The sequence below is a fragment of the Mesoplodon densirostris genome, chromosome 12 (assembly GCF_025265405.1).
Source record: "Mesoplodon densirostris isolate mMesDen1 chromosome 12, mMesDen1 primary haplotype, whole genome shotgun sequence".
NCBI lineage: Eukaryota > Metazoa > Chordata > Mammalia > Artiodactyla > Ziphiidae > Mesoplodon > Mesoplodon densirostris.
The window spans coordinates 86234851-86257330 of record NC_082672.1 but is presented as its reverse complement, the minus strand read 5'-3'; the positions used below and the strand labels follow the sequence as shown (position 1 = coordinate 86257330).

General features: G+C 42.2%; 1 protein-coding gene across 1 annotated transcript in view; it reads left to right on the top strand.

The window, feature by feature from the left end:
* HMGN3 (high mobility group nucleosomal binding domain 3) overlaps positions 1-17455 on the top strand; it is a 29729-nt gene extending 12274 nt beyond the window's left edge. The window contains exons 2-6 of the mRNA XM_060114986.1: positions 5462-5512; positions 11587-11616; positions 15007-15057; positions 16331-16444; positions 16987-17455. Of these exons, the coding sequence (XP_059970969.1) occupies positions 5462-5512; positions 11587-11616; positions 15007-15057; positions 16331-16444; positions 16987-17022 (282 nt within the window). The 3' untranslated portion in view covers positions 17023-17455. The remainder of the gene's footprint in view (positions 1-5461; positions 5513-11586; positions 11617-15006; positions 15058-16330; positions 16445-16986) is intronic.
* Positions 17456-22480: the final 5025 nt, after the last annotated feature.

Here is a 22480-nt window from a genome sequence, read left to right as displayed (position 1 = left end):
AACATACCTATTTACCCATCACTCAGAATTCACACATTTGAACTTTTTTTTTATCCTATTTGCTTCAGATCTTTCTAAAAATAAAATGTTACAGATAAAGTTCAAGTTCGGAACACCCCCTTGGTTCCCTTCCCTTGTCAGCCTCCCTGGAGAGAAGCATGATCATGAATTTGGTGTGTATCCTTCCAGTCCATGATTTTATACGTTTATGATGTATATGTCATATATAAATCCATAATATTGATTTGTTTTAAAATTTGTAAAAGTGGAATCATAAACCTGTATTGTTCTGTGTCTTCTGTTACTTGACATTATAATGAATGAATATAATTTCTTTAGGTGTATTATGATCACTAATATATTGGGGCTTTTTTAATGACTTATTTTGTGGTTTCTATTTATTATGTGTTTGTTTTCCTTTGGTTTGCTCTTTTCTCTCCTGCCTTTGATTGTAAAATTTGCCTTATTCCACTTCTCCTGATTTTTAAGTTTATAGATCTTATTTATTTTCTTAAAATTTTTAATGCCTGTCTTTAAATTTTGTTTTAACAGAGTCTAAAATGACTCTGTGTCAGTATCATTCTCCAGAACAAAACCAGGACCCTCCCATGCTGGGGGTGAGGATGATCTGTTCCCCCTCCTCTCATCTTTTGCGGTTGTTATTGTCTAGAATTGTGCCATCCAATAGGGCAGCCATTAACTGCATGAGTCTATTAGCCAATGAGAAAGAATGAGCTGAATTTTTAAAATTTTAGTTGTAATCAATTTAAATTTAAGAACTGGTATTAGATTCAGTTACTGGAAAATTTTAAATATGTTTGCAACAACCTGGATGTGTGAAACTACTGTAAACTTTATGATCTCTAACATATTTAGAGGGTCAGGTACTCCTGGTGAAAACTTAACATTTGAATGGAGGTGTGCTGTACATGTAAAATACGTGCCAGGTTTTGAAGATTTAGTACCAAGAAACTTTGTGAAATATCTCATTAATAATTTGGATATTGATAACATGTTGAAATGATAAAACTTTAGATATGTTCAGTTATATAAAATGTGTTATTACAATTAATTTCACCCATGGCTTTTAACTTGCTTCGTTTAGATTTTCTGTTAGAAAATCTAAAATTATGTGTTATAATTCTATAGGGCAACACTAGTCTAGGATTTCTACTGAAAGATGTTTAAACCCACAAAAAATACACACTAGTATCTACAGGTAATCATTAGATTGGCCAATATATTTTATACATTTTTTCTTACATATTTTCCTTTCATCTTAATTCACTTTTCTTATCACTGAATTTGACTATTTAGTACTGGATCCTTGTTGGAAGAAAGGCTCTGTTGGTAGTAAACTCTCGTAGTATTTGTATTCTGATATGTCTTTATTTTGCCTTCACTCTAGAATGATAGCTGGGTATAGGATTCTAGGCTGACAGTTTTCCTCAACTCCTTGAACATTGCTTTGTAGTTTCTTATAATTTATAGATGCTTGAGAAGTAATTCTTTGAAAATAATTCATCTTTTAATTCTGATAACTTTTAAAGATTTTTCTCATTTTCCTTGACCTTCTGTAGTTTTATTATGTCTCATTGTATTTGTTTGCTTTGTTTTGTTTCCAGTTTGTTCCTTGGTGTGAGTTTTCCATCTGGAGACTCATGACTTCAGTCTGGGAAAGTTCTCACCCATTATGCCTTTGCCTTCCTACTAGTTAGTATCTCTGTTCTCTGCTTCTGAATGTCTATGAGATACATGTGGAACCTTGCAGTTAGCCACCATGTCTCCTAACCTCTCTTTTGTATTATCTCTTTGTTTCTCTTTCCTGCATTCTGGGCTAATTCCTCAGCAGTCCGTGACAATTCATTATTTCTTCTACTGTCCCTGGTCTAGAGTTTATGTTTTGAGTTTTTTTATTTCAAGGAGCCTACTTTAATTTTCAGAACTTGTAATTTTAAAAAGTTCAACTACCTGTTGATTTTTGCCAAATTTCATGCTCTTGGCTGATTTTGTGTCTCCATTGGGTCACCAGGTGTTCAGTGATCCACCTGCCTGCCACCTTGCCCTCAGATCATCTCTCAGTGGTGAGAGACTCCGACTCCCCCAGAATCCCTGCTGTGCCTTCCATCAGGCCACCACGTGTGTCCCCCACCCCTTGCTGGCTCTCAGCTCAGTCCCCATCTACTTGGGTGCTGAAGGAGCCTCAGATATGTGCATGAGGTCTTTCTGTTAGACCGTGGTTCTCTGCCCTCTTGACCCTTCTGGGTTCCAACTGGATTAGCATAAGCCTGCCCTGTCTGCGGGGGTGGGGCAAGAACCCCTCTGCCTGGGGATTCCCCACATCCCGTCTAACTCACTTCCCTTCCCGTCAGCCCACAAGGTGGTTGGTTGAAGTACATCTGAGATCATCTGTGTACACCCCCAAGCCTCATTTCTCCCTTTTCTTTGTTTTTATTCCTCAAGATCCCTTGGGACAAAACCTTCGGGCTTCTCTTTTAATCCCTTCATACCATGATCTCCTCTCTCTGCAGCCTCATGGCTAAGTGTTAACGGTGGACAGTGTGTGTGATAAGACAGCCCGAAACGGTAGGTCTTTCCAAAGTCGTGTACCTGTTACTCTGTGTAACAAAAACAGACGACAAGGTCGCAGGGACTCTGGATGTGAGGCGATGTGCTCAACCTCAAGGCCCTGTTGAATATGATATATCCTGTTTGATAATTCAGAAGGCTTATATATTTTGTTGTATAACATCTGTATAGCGATTCAGTCTGTGAAATGCTCTCGCCAACATCTGGCTGGATCGTAAGCATGACCCTCTGAGTTAGATGTCATTATCATCTATCAGATGAAGAGAGTGAGCCACAGTGATCAAGCCACTGCCCCAGATCACACATCTCCTAGGTAGAGAGCCACGACTGAAGCCAGTGTCTTGACCTGCATGTGTACCACAGTACCCCGCTGACCCCAGGGTGAAGATCACTTGGGCTGTTCCTGACTTGCAGTTTTCTATGTGCTTGTTCATAGAATGCTCTTACGGAGAGGTTGAACTTTGCTGGAGTTGTATCTCTTCCCATCTCCAGTCTTAGGTTCATTCGTTCATGCCTCTGAAAGTATTAACATTTTCAGTTATACCTGCTTTTTTGGTGGGGTCTTTCCAAGTTTCTCTTTTTCAATAATTTGCGTCCAATACAAACATTGTTAGGTCAGTGTTTAGAGAGTGATCTTTCGGTCATGTTGCTGTCACAGATCCACTGCCTAGAAGAATATTGAACCTAATGTCACTAGCATCAGTTTAAGAACATTTTTTTAATGTCATTTAACACCAGTAGTAGCTGTGTGCTGCTTCTTTAAAAAGCCTATCAGTTACAGCTGGAGGGTACCCCAGATTGAATCAACTGAGTGGCCTGATAAGTAAGAATGAGAGCCCAGTACTTTAGACAACAGAGGATCTGGTTTGTGGCCAGAAGGGTCAAGTTTGTAACCGTGGAAATGAGCAAAGCCAAATGGCTCACCTAGGGATTCAATTTTCTAAGATTTTTCTGTCTCTAACTCAGCTGGCTGATATAGCATGAGATCTGTGAGCCAGACATTTTTTGCAAGAGAGTGGGGACAGAAAAGAGAAGTTCTGGGACTCTACCCCGCCCCCCCCCCACCAGTCCAGTGGTTAAGACTCTGAGCTTCCACTGCAGGGGGCACGGGTTTGATCCCTGGTTGGGGAACTAGCATCCTGCATGCCGAGCAGCATGGCCAAAAAATAATAAATAAATAAATAAATAATAAATAAATAAATAGAAATTTGCACCAAGAAATTTAACACAATTAAAAAAATAAAAGAAAGAAAAGAGAAGCTTTGTTTTCCTTGATGATAGAGAAGATTCCATGGATGAGGGAAAAATAATTGGTTGATTTGGGAAACAGGAGAGAGCTCCATGGATCTGGGAGGTTCTGAAGAGAGGTGAATCGGTAGACGGTGGGTAACGGTGGGTGACAGGCAGCCCCAGGGAAGAAGAGAAGGTTTATTGTGTCTTGAAGCAAAGCTTTTGTCTTTCTCAAAGTCTTTATCTACTTCTGCCCTGTGTTCTCCATATTACTTTATAATCTAAGTGTTTATTTTCTTTGGCCGTGCTGTGCGACTTGTGGGATCTTAGTTCCCTGACCAGGGATCAAACCCGGGCCCTTGGCAGTGAAAGCACAGAGTCCTAACCACTGGACCGCCAGGGAATTCCCCTATAATCTAAGTGTTTAAATTTAGCCTTAACTTTATGTGGACTTTCCATGTATTCACATAGCCTAACTATTTTTAATCGCATTGCCTTAGTAATTATATCATTTATTTAAATATTTCTCTGTTATTTACTGATCATGTGAGTTGTTTCTAGTTATTTCATATTAGAAACAGTACCAACAAAACCGTATTTTTACAAAGTCTCTTTCTTTGAGTCTTCGTGCCAAAATTGGAATTACTAGGTCATTATACGATTAGTCCTAAGTGTCTTTTTCATGTTGCCAGGCTGTTCTCTGAAAATATTATATTAATTTACAGTGTCACCAACCCCAGCAAACAGTGGGTTTTAGGAGCTTTGAATGTTTTTCTCATTTTATCAGATGAGGCATTACCGCATAGCTGCTTTATTTTCCTAAGCCAAACATTTGTGCCAAATGTTGTTTGCTCTTTGTATGTTTTCACCCTGGGAACTCCGTTCCTATCTTGTGTTAAATAGTTTTAATTTTCTAATTAGTTGAATAGTTTTTATCTTATTTATTGTCTTTAACCAATAAAAATATATTGGGATCATTGATGTGTCTCATAAATCTAAGTGTATTTCCCCTGTTGGGAGTCAGGTTTGAGCTGTCGCGAGAGTGGGAGGGTGCCCCCCCCCGGGGGGGGATGGATCAAAATCAGGAAAGAAGTCGGCTGGCGTGGCCGGGCACTGGGCCGTCCTACCGAGGCTGGGAGTGTGTGAGAGAGCCTGGAGCTGACGATGGAAAAATAGGAACTCACGATAAATGTATCAAGTCGTATCAAGAAATGGGCTGGAAATCAAAGCTAGGCGAGTATGGGGTGAAAGTACGCTTTTGCGCTTGGCTTAGGTTTTCCCTGCTCTCGCCTTAGGGAAACAAAGTGACTGGAACATGTGTTGGGTCCCAGGCACCCCTGCTGCTGACTGCTGGGTCCCTGTTCTTTACCGGGCAGCAAGAGATCAATGAAAATTCCTTAGAGTGAATGTGCATTGAGAACAGGGGCTCAGATCAGTTCTTGCAATACTTCCTGGTATAATCTTAGAGCAGTTATGCAGATAAATGCAGTGTGTGTGTGTGTGTGTGTGTGTGTGTGTGTGTGTGTGTGAAACATATCCTCTTACAAACTTACTTTTCCCTGCAGAATATCATTGGCTTATGTGGTCTTTTAATATCCATTGTCCGATTTAAATACAATTCACTGAAATTCTTTCTTTCTAGTCTCCAGAGAATCCAGAGGGCAAGGATGGATCCAAAGTAACTAAACAGGAGGTAAGTGTATCTTTGACATCCTGTATTTAATTATTAACTGGAATTTTTAATATCATTATGGTGGTCTACATCTGAATGAATACTCTTCGAAACCAGATTGTTGAGACGACATAAACCAGAGATAAAAGTGTGGCTGTGTAGCCTCCCTTAGCCTGGATAGATTTCAGTTAGGGGCACTCATGAGGCATTTTCCACTTGCTATGTTGTTTATGTTTCTACCTGTTGGCGCTGCTGTCTGTTAAAAGGGATACTGAGAATTCCTTCTGGGCAAAGAGCGAGATAATAGGTAAATTCATCAAGGAGAACAAAGTCGGCCTTTCACAGCAAGGAAATGAAAGACTTGATTTAATAAATTCTCTGCTCCCGTGAGTGAACTATAGATTACTTTTTGGGTTCTGAATATTTGCCTAAAAGGAGTCATCTCTAAAGTCAAAAACTATGAAGGATACATAAAATGTCAAAATATTAAAGTTTTTTTTAATCAGGAAAATTCTTAGGGCTTGGGATAGTTAGACAATAAGTCAAAGAAGCTCTGTATAAAATACAGAAATCTCCAGAAAGCTAGGAAGAGATGCTTGCATTTGACCTTCCGTGGTCATATCATGAACTTCTGAAAGGAGATGAGCTAAAAAAGCAGCAAGTGAGATGGTAACTGTGATAACAGCCATTCCTTTTTGCACAGAGCTTTACAGTGTGTGGAAAAACTGCAGCTCCTAATCCTTGAACTTATAAACTAAAAGGGGTCATGGGAGAGACAAAAACAATATCTAGTTACGGATTCTTTGATTGGGTGACTCATACTGTGTTAATAATTCAGAGGTTGTCACGAGAGCAAAACCCCTACACACGATTTGTACAGGGAAGTTCATTCTGCCGAATGGAAAATCTTTAACGGAATCTGTAAAGAAATCATTTAAAAGCAAAACAAACAGAACTGCCGATAGCCAAGTCCCCACCATCCATTTACCCAGTATTCAGTGTCTAACATAGAGTTTGGGAGGTGAAGTTGGTGATCCAGAGTCACTAAACAAATGCTTAGAACCAACCGAAAAATGTTATCATACCAAAGTTCAAATGCTTGAATTTTCTTGAAAATGGCAAAATACAATTTGTAGGACAGTTGGCTAAGTGTAATACTCCCTTAATGTTTTTAGATTTGGGCACAAAATGCATTTGGGTTTCTCCTTGGGGACTGCTATTTAAGTTGATTTGACAGTCAGAAAACCTAGAAACCATTACACACAGCAGGTCTTGGATAGTGAAAACAGCCTTTCCCTCCCTTCCACACTAAAAACCATCAAGCTGGTTGGAATATATGTAAAAGATTTTTGCTTATACAACTGTCTTATGCATATTCTTTTACCTCAGAATTTTTATTACTTATATTTTTACATTATTACTTCTAATATTTTATCTGATTACATGTATTATCTTATTGCTAACAAAAGTCTTTCCTAGAAAAGACTCTTTTCCTGTCCTTTAAGCCAACACCAGATTAAAACTTGTGATTTGCCTTCAGGACACCAACATAGTTGTTTGAAAAGGGAAAAGGTCAGTTAGTTGGTGGTGCTTTGGGGTAAGAACTGTCTGACCGTATACTGATTGATTTTTTTCCCCCAGTGAATTGACTGAATTTTCCAGTTATGTCATGAGTGTGCACAGCCTAGGCTACAGCCAGTAGATATTAGTTACAAAGGGGGATCCCCTTTCGAAAATCATCTTCCACTCCATGATATTTAAAGGGCATAGTGCAGAGTATAGTATCTGGACAATAAATGACCAAAACAATATGCTACCGTCGTTACGCTGGGCAGTTTTCAAAGCCCTTTCACCTCCATTGTTTGATCTGATCCTTAAAATAACCGTGGAATGAGGGCAGAGAGCCTTTCAGCATTTTCAGGGAGACATTCCAACCAAAGCAAACAAAAAATGTAGGGAGCACTTGAATGCACCTGGCTGCACAGATTCCACAGTGAACCAAAGGAGCAAAACTCTCTGCCTTCATGGAGCTTCCATTGTAGTAGGGGGAAAGAGACAGTAAATAAAAAGTGACTGAAAATTTGCTATGAAGACAAAGAAAGCAATGAGAGGGAGTAATTTATGTCAGAGAAGCGCTGTTTCGGTCAACACGTAGGAGTTATTATCCCCATTTGAAGAGAGCAAACAAGGCGCGCAGAGAAAGACTTGTAAACTGCAGAATCAGGGAAGACGTCTGCGTCTTCTGACTCAGAATCCCCTATCCTCAAGCCCCTTTTGGGGTCATCATAAAAATCTGGTCATGGGACTTCCCTGGCGTTCCAGTGGTTAAGACTCCACACTCCCGATGCAGGGGGCATGGGTTCGATCCCTGGTGGGGGAAGTAAGATCCCGCATGCCGCAGAACACAGCCAAAAAAAAAAAAAAAAAAAAAAAAATCTGATCCCCCAGTGCCTTTTCTCTGTCTTCATTCTCCAGCCAAGGCCCTGATACACACCTTGCCCCACTTCCCCGTTTTGCAAAGAAGGGGAAATTCTAATTAGCTCGTCATTCGTTTTTGAAAGTTAAAAGCAACTTGACTTGTGGGCTTTGCTTGGAAGTACCTGGTGAAGCTCAGAAGCATTAAGAAATCTCATAAAAATAAATATGCTTCTGAATTCCAATGGAATGGCCCATATGTTTCAAGCAAAGTCCAGTATTCAGCAAAGTCCAGTGATTCTACTTGCATCTAGCTCTCCCAGGGAATTTTGTCATATTGAGATTAGACTTCTACATTGCTTTTGCAACCAGGACATTAAAGTGAAAGACTTCACGTCTTTCATAGTAGCCTTCACCGTAATTTTCTCCAACCCGGGGAATTACCATGTAACCAATAAAATGCTTACTGAATAATACCATAGTGCCCAGCACCTGTGTACCACAGTGACAAACCCTCACATTGTTTCTGTAACTTTTAGCGATCTGTCATTCTAAAAACCTTCCTCTTTTCCCTTAGAACTGCTCTTTTGGCCACTTTTCCTGAGGACTCACAGTCAACAGATGGAGAGAAATTCTCTTTTTTTTTTTTTAAATTGAAGTATAGTTGATTTACAGTATTGTGTTAGTTTCAGGTGCATACAAAGTGATTCGGTTATACACATATATGTATATATCTGTATTCTTTTCTTAAATTCATTTCCATTGTAGTTTATTACAAGATATTGAATATAGTTCCCTGTGTGCTACAGTAAATCCTTGTTGTTTCTCAGGAGAAATTCTTATTATCTTTTTATTCATAGTAGTTCTGCCCCAAAGCCTGAGTCTTAAATGAATACTTTGAATTCTAGTGTTTGAAAGAGGGAAAAAGAGCAGTCTGGTCTATTTTATATCTGGTATATATGGTCCAATCATTTATAGATTTGAAGGCTTGTGAAAGCTGATGAAACGTTCCAGGAAGGTGTATACACTTGGTGCATAATCAGTACTGCTGACTGTGAGTGAAGCTTCGTTTCAGCCTCCTGTGTCTGCAGTGAGAAAGGAAATCTCTTAGGATGGCTACCGAAAAGGAACGTTTAAGAGAAGTCTCTTTTTTTTTAGCATAGAAAGAAGAGCTGGTAAATTTTAGCAGGAAGTCATAAAATCATTTTACAGTAAAACATGTGGTTTTTAGAGACGGCTTGGTTTAGACAGCCTAGAAAGGCAAACTCTGTTTTTGCATTAATTTCCTAGACTTTTTATTTTGAAACTCTTGTACTGGACCTGAATTATGAAAAGGTAGCAAGTCTTTTGGATCGGAACATCTTGCAGGCCCTGCAGAGCAGGGCTTGGTTGGAAGTCTCTCTGGAAATCCCGGGGAGGGGGTGGCGGATGGGCGTTGGGGACCAGGGTTGGGAGCGGCTCTGACATCCCTCTGCTCTTCAGTGTGTTTGCGTCTTTGCCTGGAGAGGGAGGGAGGGGAGCAACAGCCCCGGAGTCGGGGGATTTTCCAGAGGATTTGGCTTCGCTTCAATGAGACCTTATTCAGGACAGCTCTTTGGTGGATAGGGAAGCCCTTAGAAGTAATGGTTAACCTTTTGGCCCCTTTTCAGGCTCCACACTGGATGGTAAGTGAGGAGGGGCCTTGGCATTGCACCCTGCAAGCTCACACTTGCATGTCTGGCGCTTACCACTCCATTTACCTCCACGTTTTACTGAGGGCTCCCACTGCAGAAGTGCAAGACAAGGGGGTTCTGTGCAGATGGGGTCCAGATAGGAGACAGGGGAGGGAAGGCCAACCGGGCACACGCAGGGGGACACCAAGTGGGGAGGGATTCAGACAAGACCTGTTCAACCCCCTTTAGCAGAGAGGCCGCCGATTTTCCTCTCAGAGGGCATCTTTCTGAGCCCTCTTCTGCCGGCTGCACTTTCCTCTTGAGGCAGTGTGGGTGGTTCCTGAAGCCACACAGAAGCGTTAAGCTGAGCTCTGGTTGGTAATTGGAGGATGCTCCTTTGCTCCAACACGCTCAGAAAGCACACTGAAGGAGCACAGGTTCCCCACTTGCTGCCCGGTTTAAGTGATAATGCTGCGTCTTCGGGGATACCCAACACGTGCAATTAACCAGCCTGGGAAAGGCGCTACAGGATTTGGGTTCTGGTTCCCAGAATGGTTACTGGTTCCAATTATCCCATGACAATCCAGCAGACGCCGTGGTGATCCCCATGGAGCATCTGGTCCAGGCCCCGCCTCCCACACTGTGCACCCCTTACCCCTGCAGTGACGTGTCACAGCCCACACGTAGCCTGCACAGTCTCCCCGACTCGGCACGTTCTGCCTGCCAGCCTGAAGTCCAGCTCAGCTTTGCACACGACCCCAAGGTTAAAATTATTCCAGAAGGCTCTGGCCCTTCATTTCCTTCTGTAGTTTAAAGAAAGATGACTTTAGCTTCCTCTAGCTATTTTCAGCGAGAAAGTTCTTCCATGTGGAGACGGCAAGAAACATTTCTTTGACTTTGGCCTTGACCAGCTGACCTAGCCTGACAAGAGAATTCCATGATTCCTTGCAATCCTGAGCCAGGCTCCTGCTGACCCCCTTAAAAGATTATTTGAGACATTTCAGCTATTGTAATGAGGCAAAGTCTGCATAAGGCAGCAAATTAGGGGAAAGCTTGAGTTTATTTTTTTCAGCCAGTATTCTTGCATATCCACTGTATGTTAGGTGGTACACTGTTCTACTGGAGATAGAGCAGTGAACAAAACAGACAGAAAGTGTGGAGTATTTGCTTCTGGAACACTTTTAAAGAAAGGCAGTTGTACTTTTAGAAAGTGAAATCCGTCGGGGAGCCGTCTTTTGCTGGTGGGAAGTAGAATATCAATTCTATATGCGTTTTTCTGAAATGCCTAGAACAGTTCTGCTCTTAGAAATTTTCTTTGCCATGTCGTTTGTTGTTAACTTGCACCATCCTTGAAGAAAAGATTTCCTTGAACAATACCAACCTCAACCCAGTTTCTCTAAATTTGTAAACTTCTAAATGAAAAGATGAGGTTGTTAAAAAGATTATTCACATCTTTCAATGTGTGCATTTCATAGATAAATCAATGTGTTTATTTTGTTACAGGTAAAAGGAAGTCTTGCTTGTTAACTGCCTAAGATTTGTAGTCATTCTCTTTTCTAATGTAGTAACCAGGGAGGGGACTCCCGCTATTTCGGTTTCTGCACAATTATATAAGCCTCTTTTAGTATTAATTTATAAGCTTTAGTTCCATTTGTAAGGAACAAGAGTCAGACTGGACTGGTTCTTAAATAGCACCTCAGTGCTCCTGTGGCCAGTTTTATCACAGAAGTTTGGGTCGGAGCCTAAATGTGTCTTCTTGGCCTTTTCCTTGTCCGCCCCACCCTCTACTGCAAAAGGCCATTTCTTTGAACCGTGAGCCTACACCTCTTTAGGAACAGTTCTTCTGGAATATTCCAGTGCCCAGGGCACTTGGGGGTATGTTTCACTGTGCTCACCTGGGGAGGGTAATGGGACTCATGCATTCTATTCTTTCAACAAAGTAAGACAGTAAGAATGAATTTTTAAAACTCAACTTGGTTGTGTATAATCACCAAAAAATATGTCTTTTTGTTTTCCTTTCCTTTGTAGCCCACCAGACGGTCTGCCAGGTTGTCAGCGGTGAGTACTGTGGACCCCATTGTTGTTAGCTCTTTTTTTTTTTTTTAATGTATTTATTTATTTATTTATGGCTGTGTTGGGTCTTCGTTTCTGTGCATAGGCTTTCTCTAGTTGTGGCAAGCGGGGGCCACTCTTCATCGCGGTGTGCAGGCCTCTCACTTTCACGGCCTCTGTTGTTGCGGAGCACAGGCTCCGGACGCGCAGGCTCAGCGGCCATGGCTCACGGGCCCAGCCGCTCCGCGGCATGTGGGATCTTCCCGGACCGGGGCTCGAACCCGTGTCCCCTGCATGGGCAGGCAGATTCTCAACCACTGCGCCACCAGGGAAGCCCTGTTAGCTCTTATGAATACACGTTCCCTCGGTCCAGAGCAAAGCAGCAGAAGGAAGATGAAGGTGGTATTTCCCTTGAGCTTTTTTTATTTCCTTTTTAGAAATAACCTGGGTCAGAATTTCTAGCAACTTTGACTGGTGTTGCCAGCAACTCACTTGATCAGACATGTTGGTGAAAAACAGTGACCGGCCCGTTTAGCAAGCATACAAAGCCCAGGAAGCTGTTTGATATCACTGGATCCCTGAGATGAAGAATTACGTTAGCAAAGTCCTAGCCTTCCATTGTATTTCTTAGTCAGGACGTTTTGAAGGTTGTCTGAATCCATAGGCTGGAGCCTCACTTCAGAACTAGAGAATTTGAAAAAGTAACGATTTCCACTCTGCCACCTGGGGTCTCCCTCTGTGGGCCAGGCCCAGGGAAAGGACAAGGGTTAAGATCATTAAAGCTGGGACTGGCTGGTGTGAGCAAGCCTTGGCCAGGAGTGTGCCTCAGCCCTCCTCACCACGCTGTGCTCCCGGCTGGCACCCGTACTCCTCCCTGCCGCCCTGCTCATGCACCAGTACTCCTTCTGCCAAGACAGGGCAGCCTGCCTCTCTGGCGGAGGACTTGGGTTACTTTATGTGCACTGCCCGCTGACACGCAGAGGGAAAGGCATGGACCTCTTGGCTGATGGCACGTATCCCGATACGAGATAGCCTGGGAGCTGCAAGCTACTGTGACCTTCAGGGAAGCATGGATTTCCTCCTCAGCCCACACCTGTGCCTGGCACAGTGTAGGGAATCCAAGCTGAAATGGATATTGGAAACTTGTTTCTGAATTTAAAAAAAAAAATACTGGTTTCTGGCTTTTCTTCTCAATATATTTTTGCTAAACTTGTTTCACAAATTAAAAAAATATATAGCAGTTTCTGGCTTTTCTTCTCAATATATTTTTGCTAAACTTGTTTCACACATTGAAAGAAAAAAAAAAAAAGGAGGTATTGGGACCATTCACAGGTTCAGAAGTATAGCCAGGTTTGGGTTGGCTGAGCCAGTGTTTCACAGGAGTCCCAACCTAGGAAGCAATGTCAGAGGTACCAGGAAGGTTAAGACCTGGGAGGTGTGGTCGTGTGTGTACCCAGTTAACCCAGATTCTGCCAAAACCCCTCAAAGGTGGTGTGCTTGTCCAGTGGTATAATTTTCACTGTGGTTGAGAAGTTAAGTTTTAACTCTTTTGTAGATTTCACTGTAGATTATACTGAAAGCCATTGTATTCCATGGATATCTACCCTTTCAAGGGGGTAGATCATGTAAGTCAAAAGCCAAAATTTAAAATAAGGCCTTTCCTGAGCACCAGGGACCAGCAATATAATACCTTCCACTGACATCGTTGCCCATGGTGCTGACGCAGAGCCTCCTTGGAAGCCAGTGGGATTACAGACGACAAAACCTCATCATTTCCTGACCATCAAAACACGAATGCTGAGTTTGGGGGAAAGGTCTGTCTTAACAGAAAATAATATGAAATGACATTATTTGCTGTAAATTTAGAAAACAAGGACATGTTAATACACTACATCAAAGCCCAAAATAAAATTTTTTTAATCCTGAAAATTTAGGAGCCAGGCAAGCTGATAGATGTGGGGAACAAAGTACAAATTTACAGTGGTCAGGAGGTTAAGGTAAATAGTCCCTACTTTTCAAGCTCCACTTTCTTTTTCTTTTTTTTTGCTTGCGGTACACGGGCCTCTCACTGCCGTGGCCTCTCCCATTGCGGAGCACAGGCTCCGGACGTGCAGGCTCAGCGGCCATGGCTCACGGGCCCAGCCACTCCGCGGCATGTGGGATCTTCCCGGACCGGGGCACGAACCCGTGTCCCCTGCCTCGGCAGGCGGACTCTCAACCACTGCGCCACCAGGGAAGCCCTCCACTTTCTTTTTTTATTTGAGAGGTCGTGTCCAATGGTCAATCTTCCAGAACTGAGCTGACTGCAATTTCAGTTTATGCCCTTGATGGAAAGGGCCAGGTTCTGTATGATCCTGAACCTCTGGAAGTATTGGGGAGGAACATGTGTTTTTTCTCCACGGGGCGGGCAGAGAGGGACTCTGGGCAGAGTTTTCTATTTAAAAACCATTCTCCCTGGTGCCAGGAAAGAAGTGTAATTTTTTCCTAACTCAACGAGAGACATGTTTGCCCTAAGGTAGCTATAGAAAACCACAGGTTTACACTTCCGCTGTATCTCCATGTGCCCATCTCAGACCCCTGGGAAGCAGCCGGGCTGAAGCCCTGTGTGACGGGGCCTGGGGCCACGGGACAGGTGGGCTCTGTTCCCAGGAGTGGGGAGAGCCACACGAGGCAAGAGAAAAAGAGTTGCCCGCTGGGCTCTTTGGCTAATAGGGTCTGTGAAAGATCTTGAACTTTGGGAGCTAACAGTGGACATTGTATCATTATAATTGTGTTCTTAATAACAAGCTCTAGGGACAAATGAGCCCAGGGTCTGGATGGGCAGGAGAGTCTCCTCACCTTGAGCTGGCCTTGGAAGAGGAAAGTAGGGAGAAGCTCAAGCTTCAACAAGCACTTGAAACCTGCATCGGAGGTGGGAGGATTTGGAACTCGCTTTGGAACACTTCACGGGCAGCTCTCTTATTCCCGATGGGCTTTTGCCTGTGATGGTGCTAGGATTTCTAGACTGTTCGGAATGCCGGTGTCACTGAATTCACTGAGTCATTTGGCCAAGGGCCTGAGTCGTTCCTCTTGCTGCTGTGTTGTGATAAAAGGAAGTACAGAGACATGGGACACAGAAGCTTAAATCTCTCTTCCCGGAGAGCTGTTCTGGCCCGGGGAATAGTGAGTTGGCTTTCAGATCTCACCTGCCATTCACTTGAGAACCCAGGATGAAAATAGTTATGAAATGCGGAGGTCTTTTTGCTGCTACCTGATGCTGAAAATAGGACGACATATTTTTTTTTGAAATGAACATCACAGTCAAAATGGACTGTCTTTAGCAGTCTTGTTGCTGTTCCTTTTGGTGCTGAGGGTTGTCTTTTTTCAGTATTTGTATAACTTAATTTATCTTTGCAGAAACCTGCTCCCCCAAAACCTGAACCTAAACCAAGAAAAACATCTGCTAAGGTAAGAGGTGCTCCCCAGCCCCGCTTTGGCTTTTTCAGCAGTGAATAAATTATAATCCCATATCCCAGAGTCATCCGAGGCACGGTCACATTTTATGATCCAGGCTCAACGTACGGACTAGAAAACTTCCCCCAGCTACAGACAGGCTTTCTCCGAAGGCAGAGAGCACAGCTTTATGTTTCACTGGGCGTGTGTTTTCCGTTTGGTCCGTAAAGCGAAGGAGGTCGGAGCGTGTTGGTGTGAGAAGCCTCATGTCCAAGGCGGGGTGTGGTAGCTGCCTCGAGAACACGCCGTTCAGATGGGGCTCAGAAGGGGTGAGCCCTGGCCTGGGCGACATTGCTGCCAACAGCTGGAGGCGTGGGGAGGGGCTTCTGACGTCACGTAACTGGTCTGAGGACTAATAATAATCCTATAATAATCAATACTAGCAAATAATTAATACCGGCAAACAGTTACATGGTGCTTATGCTATGCATAGATCCTCACATCAGCCCTACCGAAGTAGGTACACGTATCCCGTTTGGCAGATGACGAAACTGTGGCACAGAATTATTGAGAAATTTACCCCAAAATGGCTTTTCTGTACCCTGCCCTTCAGAGCATCGTCCCTTGCTGTGAATTTTTTGAAACGATGTGTATGTATCACGGTGTGAGTAGGCAGTTCGGAAGCAGAACTCATTTCTGTGGCTTGGTTATTTTTATTTTTTTACTTTTTGGCCGCGCCGTACAGCTTGTGGGATCTTAGTTCCCCGACCAGGGATCGAACCCGTGCCCCCTGCCGTGGAAGCGCAGAGTCTTAACCACTGGACCGCCAGGGAAGTCCCAGCTTGGTCTTAAAATCAGGAACTTTTCTTCCTCTGGGCCTTCCTTTTAAGCGCTTTCTCAGCTTTCTTGTCACTTCAGCCCCAGGTCCCCACGCGCAGTGTTTCTCTTGCTGGGTCTGCCCTGGCTTCACCACGTCCCATGTCCCCCTGCTGCAACTTCCCCACGGCAGAGCCACTTCTCACTTGAGCAAGAGACGGTGCTCACCAAAGACACACACGAGGGGAAATCAAAGTCCAGTGGATTTTCTAAGCTGCCTGTTACATGTTCATGGAGCCTCCGTGTCACCCACTCAGAGCTCAGGGGAACCGGGTTTCCATTTTCCCCTAAAAGCCACCACATTGGCCTTGCTTGTGTTTCCCCCTGTGCTTGGACGGAGGCTGGCTGAGTTTACACAACATCACACCGTGTCTAACACGCTCTGTTTCCCTGTGCTTTGATCCCCTGTTAGAAAGAACTGGCAACAAAGGTTAACAAAGGTGCTAAAGGGAAGGAGGAGGAAAAGCAAGAAGCTGGAAAGGAAGGTACTGCACCATCTGAAAACGGTGACACTAAAGCTGAAGAGGTACTTTCCCTAAACACCTCCCGCTGATTGAATCAGTGTCTTGAAAGCAATTGCTCGATCCTTCAGCCGGCGACCGCATGTTCATAACGTCTCTCTTTATTGCCTGTAATGTTATTGCAGATCCACATCTCTCGCTCAACTGTTAATGTCTCAGCCTCCAGAGGTACCCCACCCAGCACACTGTCAGTAAAGGGGCAGATTGAAACAGTGAGAGTTAAGGGTACAGTAGAAAATTCCGCACGTTTGCAGTGACTAGCATCAGATAGTAGTGTGGTGTTCTTTTTATCGTGAACCGAGGGAGCTCACAGGTAAAGCTTCCCTGGTCGTTTGCAAAGCAGAAAGCAATAAAGGCAGCCAAGTGTTTGTGTCCTATTTTCCTGCCTTGTCTGGTTTACACCCAGAGTTGAAGTCGGTTTTGCAGTAGAGCTGCTAAAAAACAGATGTTCCAAAGTGTGTGTGTGTCGGTGGGGTAGAATCTTCTTTGGCTTATAGTTGTTTTAATAGTAACTCTATCTTTTTTGTCTTCCGTTCTTTCTTCACAGGCACAGAAAACTGAATCTGTAAACGAGGGAGAATGAATTGTCATGAAAATTGGGGGTGATTTTATGTACCTCTTGGGACAACTTTTAAAAGCTATTTTTACCGAGTATTTTGTAAATGCTAATTTTTTAGGACTCTACTAGTTGGCATACAAAAATATATAAGGATGGACATTTTACCTTCTCGTAGTCATGCTTTTTGGAAATTCCTGTCATCCTTGAGTAAAATAAATACCAGTTTAATATTGGAAGCTGTCTGTAAAATTGATTCAGCGTTCCATGCACTTGCTTTAAAAATTTAGTCCTGTGCATACTGTGGAGTTTTTACTGTGCGTATTTGAATTTTTTCATGCAGTTTTTCTAGAGCAATAATCAGTGGTGCTTTTGTACCTAAGTTTTATGTGATTTTAATGAAACATGGATAGTTGTGGCCACCTGCTGACTATTTGTGGTTTAAAATAAAAGGTTTTCCTGCCTGCAAAATACCTGCCTCTAAGTAGTGTCTTTGCTAAATGTAGGCAGTGTTTCATTTTATTGTTGCAGAAGATGTAAAGAATTTCTACAGTCTGTTCTGCGATGGTCTCTCTAATAATAAGTCAAATAGGATTGTTTCTTAATTTTCTGCTCTTTAAAAATGTTATTTTAATAAAATCATCTATGAGTGCCAGCGTAGAAGAATTACGTCTAATATCCTTTACACCAGAAGTGGCCCGCAATGGTCACCATATAATAAAACTTAATACAACACTATTTTATTGAAGTCCTTATAAATAGGATAACGTTCTGCTAAACCAGAATGGTGAAAAACCATAAACTTGGACTCATCCTTGAAAATTTTCCCACCTTCAAAATAATACTAAGTTACACATTCGTATTAAAATACTTTCCCATTGGTTGAGGACTTCACAGCTTTGAAAGCACTTTATACCCATGTGACCACATTTCAGCCTTGTGTCAGCATAGGAAAGGACTTGGCCTAGGTATTGTCAGAAAGAAATAAGAGAGTATGTGACTTACTTCAGGCCCACAGGAAAGAGAAAAATCGGGACTTGAACCTGGTCTTGTGAATAGCGTTCCTTAAGTCTGTTTGGGCTGCTATAACACAATACTGCAGACTGGGCATCTTATAAACAGCAGAAATTTCTTGCTCACGGTTCTGGAGGCTGGGAGTCTTGAGATCAGGTGTCAACAAAGTCAGGTGAGGACCCTCTTCAGGTCTCAGTCTTCTCCCTGTGTCCTCACATCGGGGAAGGGGCTGGGGATCTCTCTCTTTTATAAGATCACTAATGCCATTCATGAGGCTCCAGCCTCATGACTTAAGCTCTTCCCAGAGACCTCACCTCCTACTACCATCACCTTTGGGAGTTAGGATTTCAAAGTACAAACTTTGAGAGGACACATTCAGGCCATAGCAGTGTCCTTCTGTTTCTGGAAGGACAGTGGAGCATAGAAGCTGTTGTATAAATGTAATTTTGTTTGTCTGTTTGCATTCCTGAAGAAGTTGGGTAACTGCATGAACACCCCAGAAAAGCTGAAATCTGCAGATTCGTCTTAGATGAAGGTTTGAATCTTTTAAAATGGAGAATAGTAATTGCCTGTGCTGCTCAGGGACTCTTGCAAAAAGGCTGTTGTTTCTCAGGGTCTTCCGTGCATTTCCCTTCTTATCAACAAAAACAAGTTCCCTCCTCCAGTGTATATTTTGGGGCTCAGAACTTAAACCTGTGTCATTGTCCCAAGTTTGTCATTAATCTACTGCAGATATCAACCATGTTATATACAGAATAATCTTGTTTATAGTTTCTTTGGCTTCTGATTATGAAATGTACCTTAACTCACGAGTGTTAGATATGCCAAAACCCACTTTTGCCCCAAAGAAAAATAGCTGGTATCCTGTGAACACTTTAAAAAAATTTTTCAATGTGCAGTAAGCATGCAGTTGAAGTACATTGCTGGCTAGCTTCCAATTCAGAAGTGGAATACAAACTTAATAGGTTTACTTTTTTAAAAGTTACAAAAGTGCTACAGGTGATTTTTTTTAAAAACATCAGACATTACAAAGGTATATAAGGTGAAAGTCAGAATCCTTCTTTCCCCCATTCCTATCTCCCAGAAGTAATCACTGCCCACCATTTTCTCTATTTTACTATGTATATATGTGTGTATATGTGCATATACATGCACTTGTATGCACACGTGTATATATGTGCATATCATTTTTAAATACTATACATTCAATTTTGAATTTAATTCAACCAATAAATTGTATTTGGAGATAAAGATTATCTCTAATATTGCAATGCTGCCAGCGGTACTGCAGTAAACATTCTTATACACAAAGCTTTGCCTACTTACATCTTTCTACTCAATTAAATAATTTCCTAAAAGTGGTATGTCTGAATCAAAGGGAATGTACATTTGATGTTTTAAGTATTGCTCAAAAAAGTGATGCCCATCCACTTCCATCAACAGCATGTGAATGCCAACTCTTCCTGCCTTTGTCAGCACCCTTATTTTGGTCAGTCTCATAAATGAAAAATAACGCCTTACTGTTTTAATTTTCAATTTATTTTATTACTAGTAAAATTGAGCTTTTCATAGTTTAATGTCATTTGAATTTCATCTGTAAATTGTGATATTTTTATATTTTTATATTGGGGAATCAGTGTGTTTTAAATCATTATTATTTACAGTGACCACTGATGCCATTACTTTTAATTCAGACACACAAAGATCAGTGGTCTGTAGGCCACTGGTATATGTCTCTTAAAGCTTATGGGTATTATCCCTGCCACATTGACAAAGCAAGGGAATACTATAGAGCAGACAGCTACCAAAATAGCCCAGAAGCCCCATATTGGTTCCCGAGAACTTGAAGACCTGAAGGGTACACTGCCAAGGGTAATGGATACACTGCCTGCAAATACATAGAAGGTTTGGGAATCCCATCCACTGCCACATTGCCTACCCCTTTGGTGGATGTATTCAAGTTAGAAAAATATGTGTTCTCCAAAATACCTGTCTGCTAATCTGCTATGAATCTACAGTGACTTTGAGTCAAATGCCTGGTAGTTGAGCAATGCACTGCTTGTCCAGTCATAAGTGGTAGTCCTAAAATTCTCCCTGAGGCTGGCCCATGGATTGTGGTGGAAGAAGAGTGGGCTTTGACAAGCTTATGGTTACCAGGGGGAAAGGGCTGGGGAGACGGATAGATTGGGAGTTTGGGATTGACATGTACCCACTATTTAAAATAGATAACCAGGACTCCCTGGTGGTGCAATGGTTAAGAATCCACCTGCCAATGCAGGGGGCACGGGTTCAAGCCCGGGTCCAGGAAGATCCCACATGCCGCAGAGCAACTAAGCCCGTGCGCTACAACTACTGAGCCTGCGCTCTAGAGCCTGCGAGCCACAACTACTGAAGCCCACATGCCACAACTACTGAAGCCCACATGCCTAGAGCCTGTGCTCCACAATAAGAGAAGCCACCACAATGAGAAGCCCGCACACCACAACAAAGAGTAGCCCCCGCTCGCCACAACTAGAGAAAGTCTGCACGCAGCAACGAAGACCCAATGCAGCCAAAAATAAATAAATAAAGTAAATAAATTTTAAAAAATCTCAACAAAAAAATAAATAAAATGATAACCAACAAGGACCTACTGTATAACACAGGGAGCTTGGCTCAATATTCTGTAATAACCTAAATGGGAAAAGAATTGGAGAAAGAATGGATACTTGTATGGGTATCCATACTGAATCACTGTGCTGTACACCTGTAACTAACACATCATTGTTAATCAACTTTACTCCAATATAAAATAAAAATTAAAAAAAGGAGAGTGGGCTTTGAGAAGCAAGTGATTCTGAAATTCTCACTTTTACGTTCTGTGAAAAGATAGCGTGAAATAAAGTCAAGATACATTGGCCCAACAGTAGGTGAACTGTTTCATAAAGTCTTGAATGTACATTTACATAATTAAGGAGTTTGAAACAAGGTTATGAAACTAAGATTTTTTTCCCTGTCCCCAAATTTTAGGAGACGTTACTCTTAGCTAGAGTACAAGTATTGTCCCTCAGGTTGCCAGTCCCAGCAGACACAGGGAGGCCCTCTCAACATTTAGCTGTCACCTATGCTAACGTGTCTCTTCTTTGAACGCTTCTCTCTTAATCGTGAGTTCTAAACTTCCATTATTATTTTCTATTGTTTTTTTAGAACATTGATATAAATATCTTGCAATAATTTTAATGATTAAGATAATAATAAATAGGCACAATTTATTTAATGTCCTGTAATAAGCACTTTTCATAAATTTGGGAGAAAAATCTGTGAATTCCATAATTATTTTAATCTAATGTTCCTATGCCTCGGTAAAAATAAGCCTGTTTTTCCAATGCCAAATAGAGGGTCAGGCTCTTTTAAAACTGCAAAAGGAACTTGTGATTATATATCTCTCCCTTGTGAGAGAGAAAAATGTGAAAGCCTAGTTTTAGAATTATATTTACATGTAAACTTCATGACCTTGAATTAGGCAATGGTTTCTTAGGTGTGACACCAAAAGCGCAAGCAACCAAATAAACAATAGATACATTGGACACCAAATTAGAAACTTCAAGAAAGTAAAGGGACAGTCCGTAGAACGGGGGAAAATACTTGCAAAATCTGATAAGGGCCTAGTCCAGAACATATAAGGAACTCTTACAATCCAACAATAAACAATTAAAAATTTTAAATGGGCAAAGGATTTGAATAGACTTTTCTCCAGAAACGTATATCAATCGTCAATATACAAATGAAAGCATGCTGAAAATTATTAGTCATTAGGGAAATGCAAATCAAACCCATAAAGAGAGAACACTTTACATTCATTACGATGACTATTTTTAAAAAATGGAAAATAAGTGTTGGAGAGGACATGGAGAAATTGAAGCCTTCACTTATTGCTGGTGAGAAAATGGTGCAGCATCTTTGGAGAACAGTTTGGAAACTCCTCAGTTAAACAGAGTTACCAAATGAACCGGCAATTCTACTCCTAGGTATATACCCAAGAGAATTGAAAACATCTTCACTCAAAAACTCGTGCACGGGCCTCCCTGGTGGCGCAAGTGGTTGAGAGTCCGCCTGCCGATGCAGGGGATACGGGTTCGTGCCCCGGTCTGGGAGGATCCCACATGCCGCGGAGCGGCTGGGCCCGTGAGCCATGGCCGCTGAGCCTGCGCGTCCGGAGCCTGCGCGTCCGGAGCCTGTGCTCCGCAACGGGGGAGGCCACAACAGTGAGAGGCCCGCATACCGCAAAAAAAAAAAAAAAAAAACTCGTGCATGAATGTTCATAGCAGTATTTTTTACTTTCCCAAAAGTGGAAACAATCCAGATGTCCATTCACGGATGAATGGATAAACAAAATGTAGTACATCTCAGTGGAATATTATTCAGACATAAAAAAGAATGAAGTACTGACACATAGGATGAACATACCTATGTATATTCCTACCACAAGGAT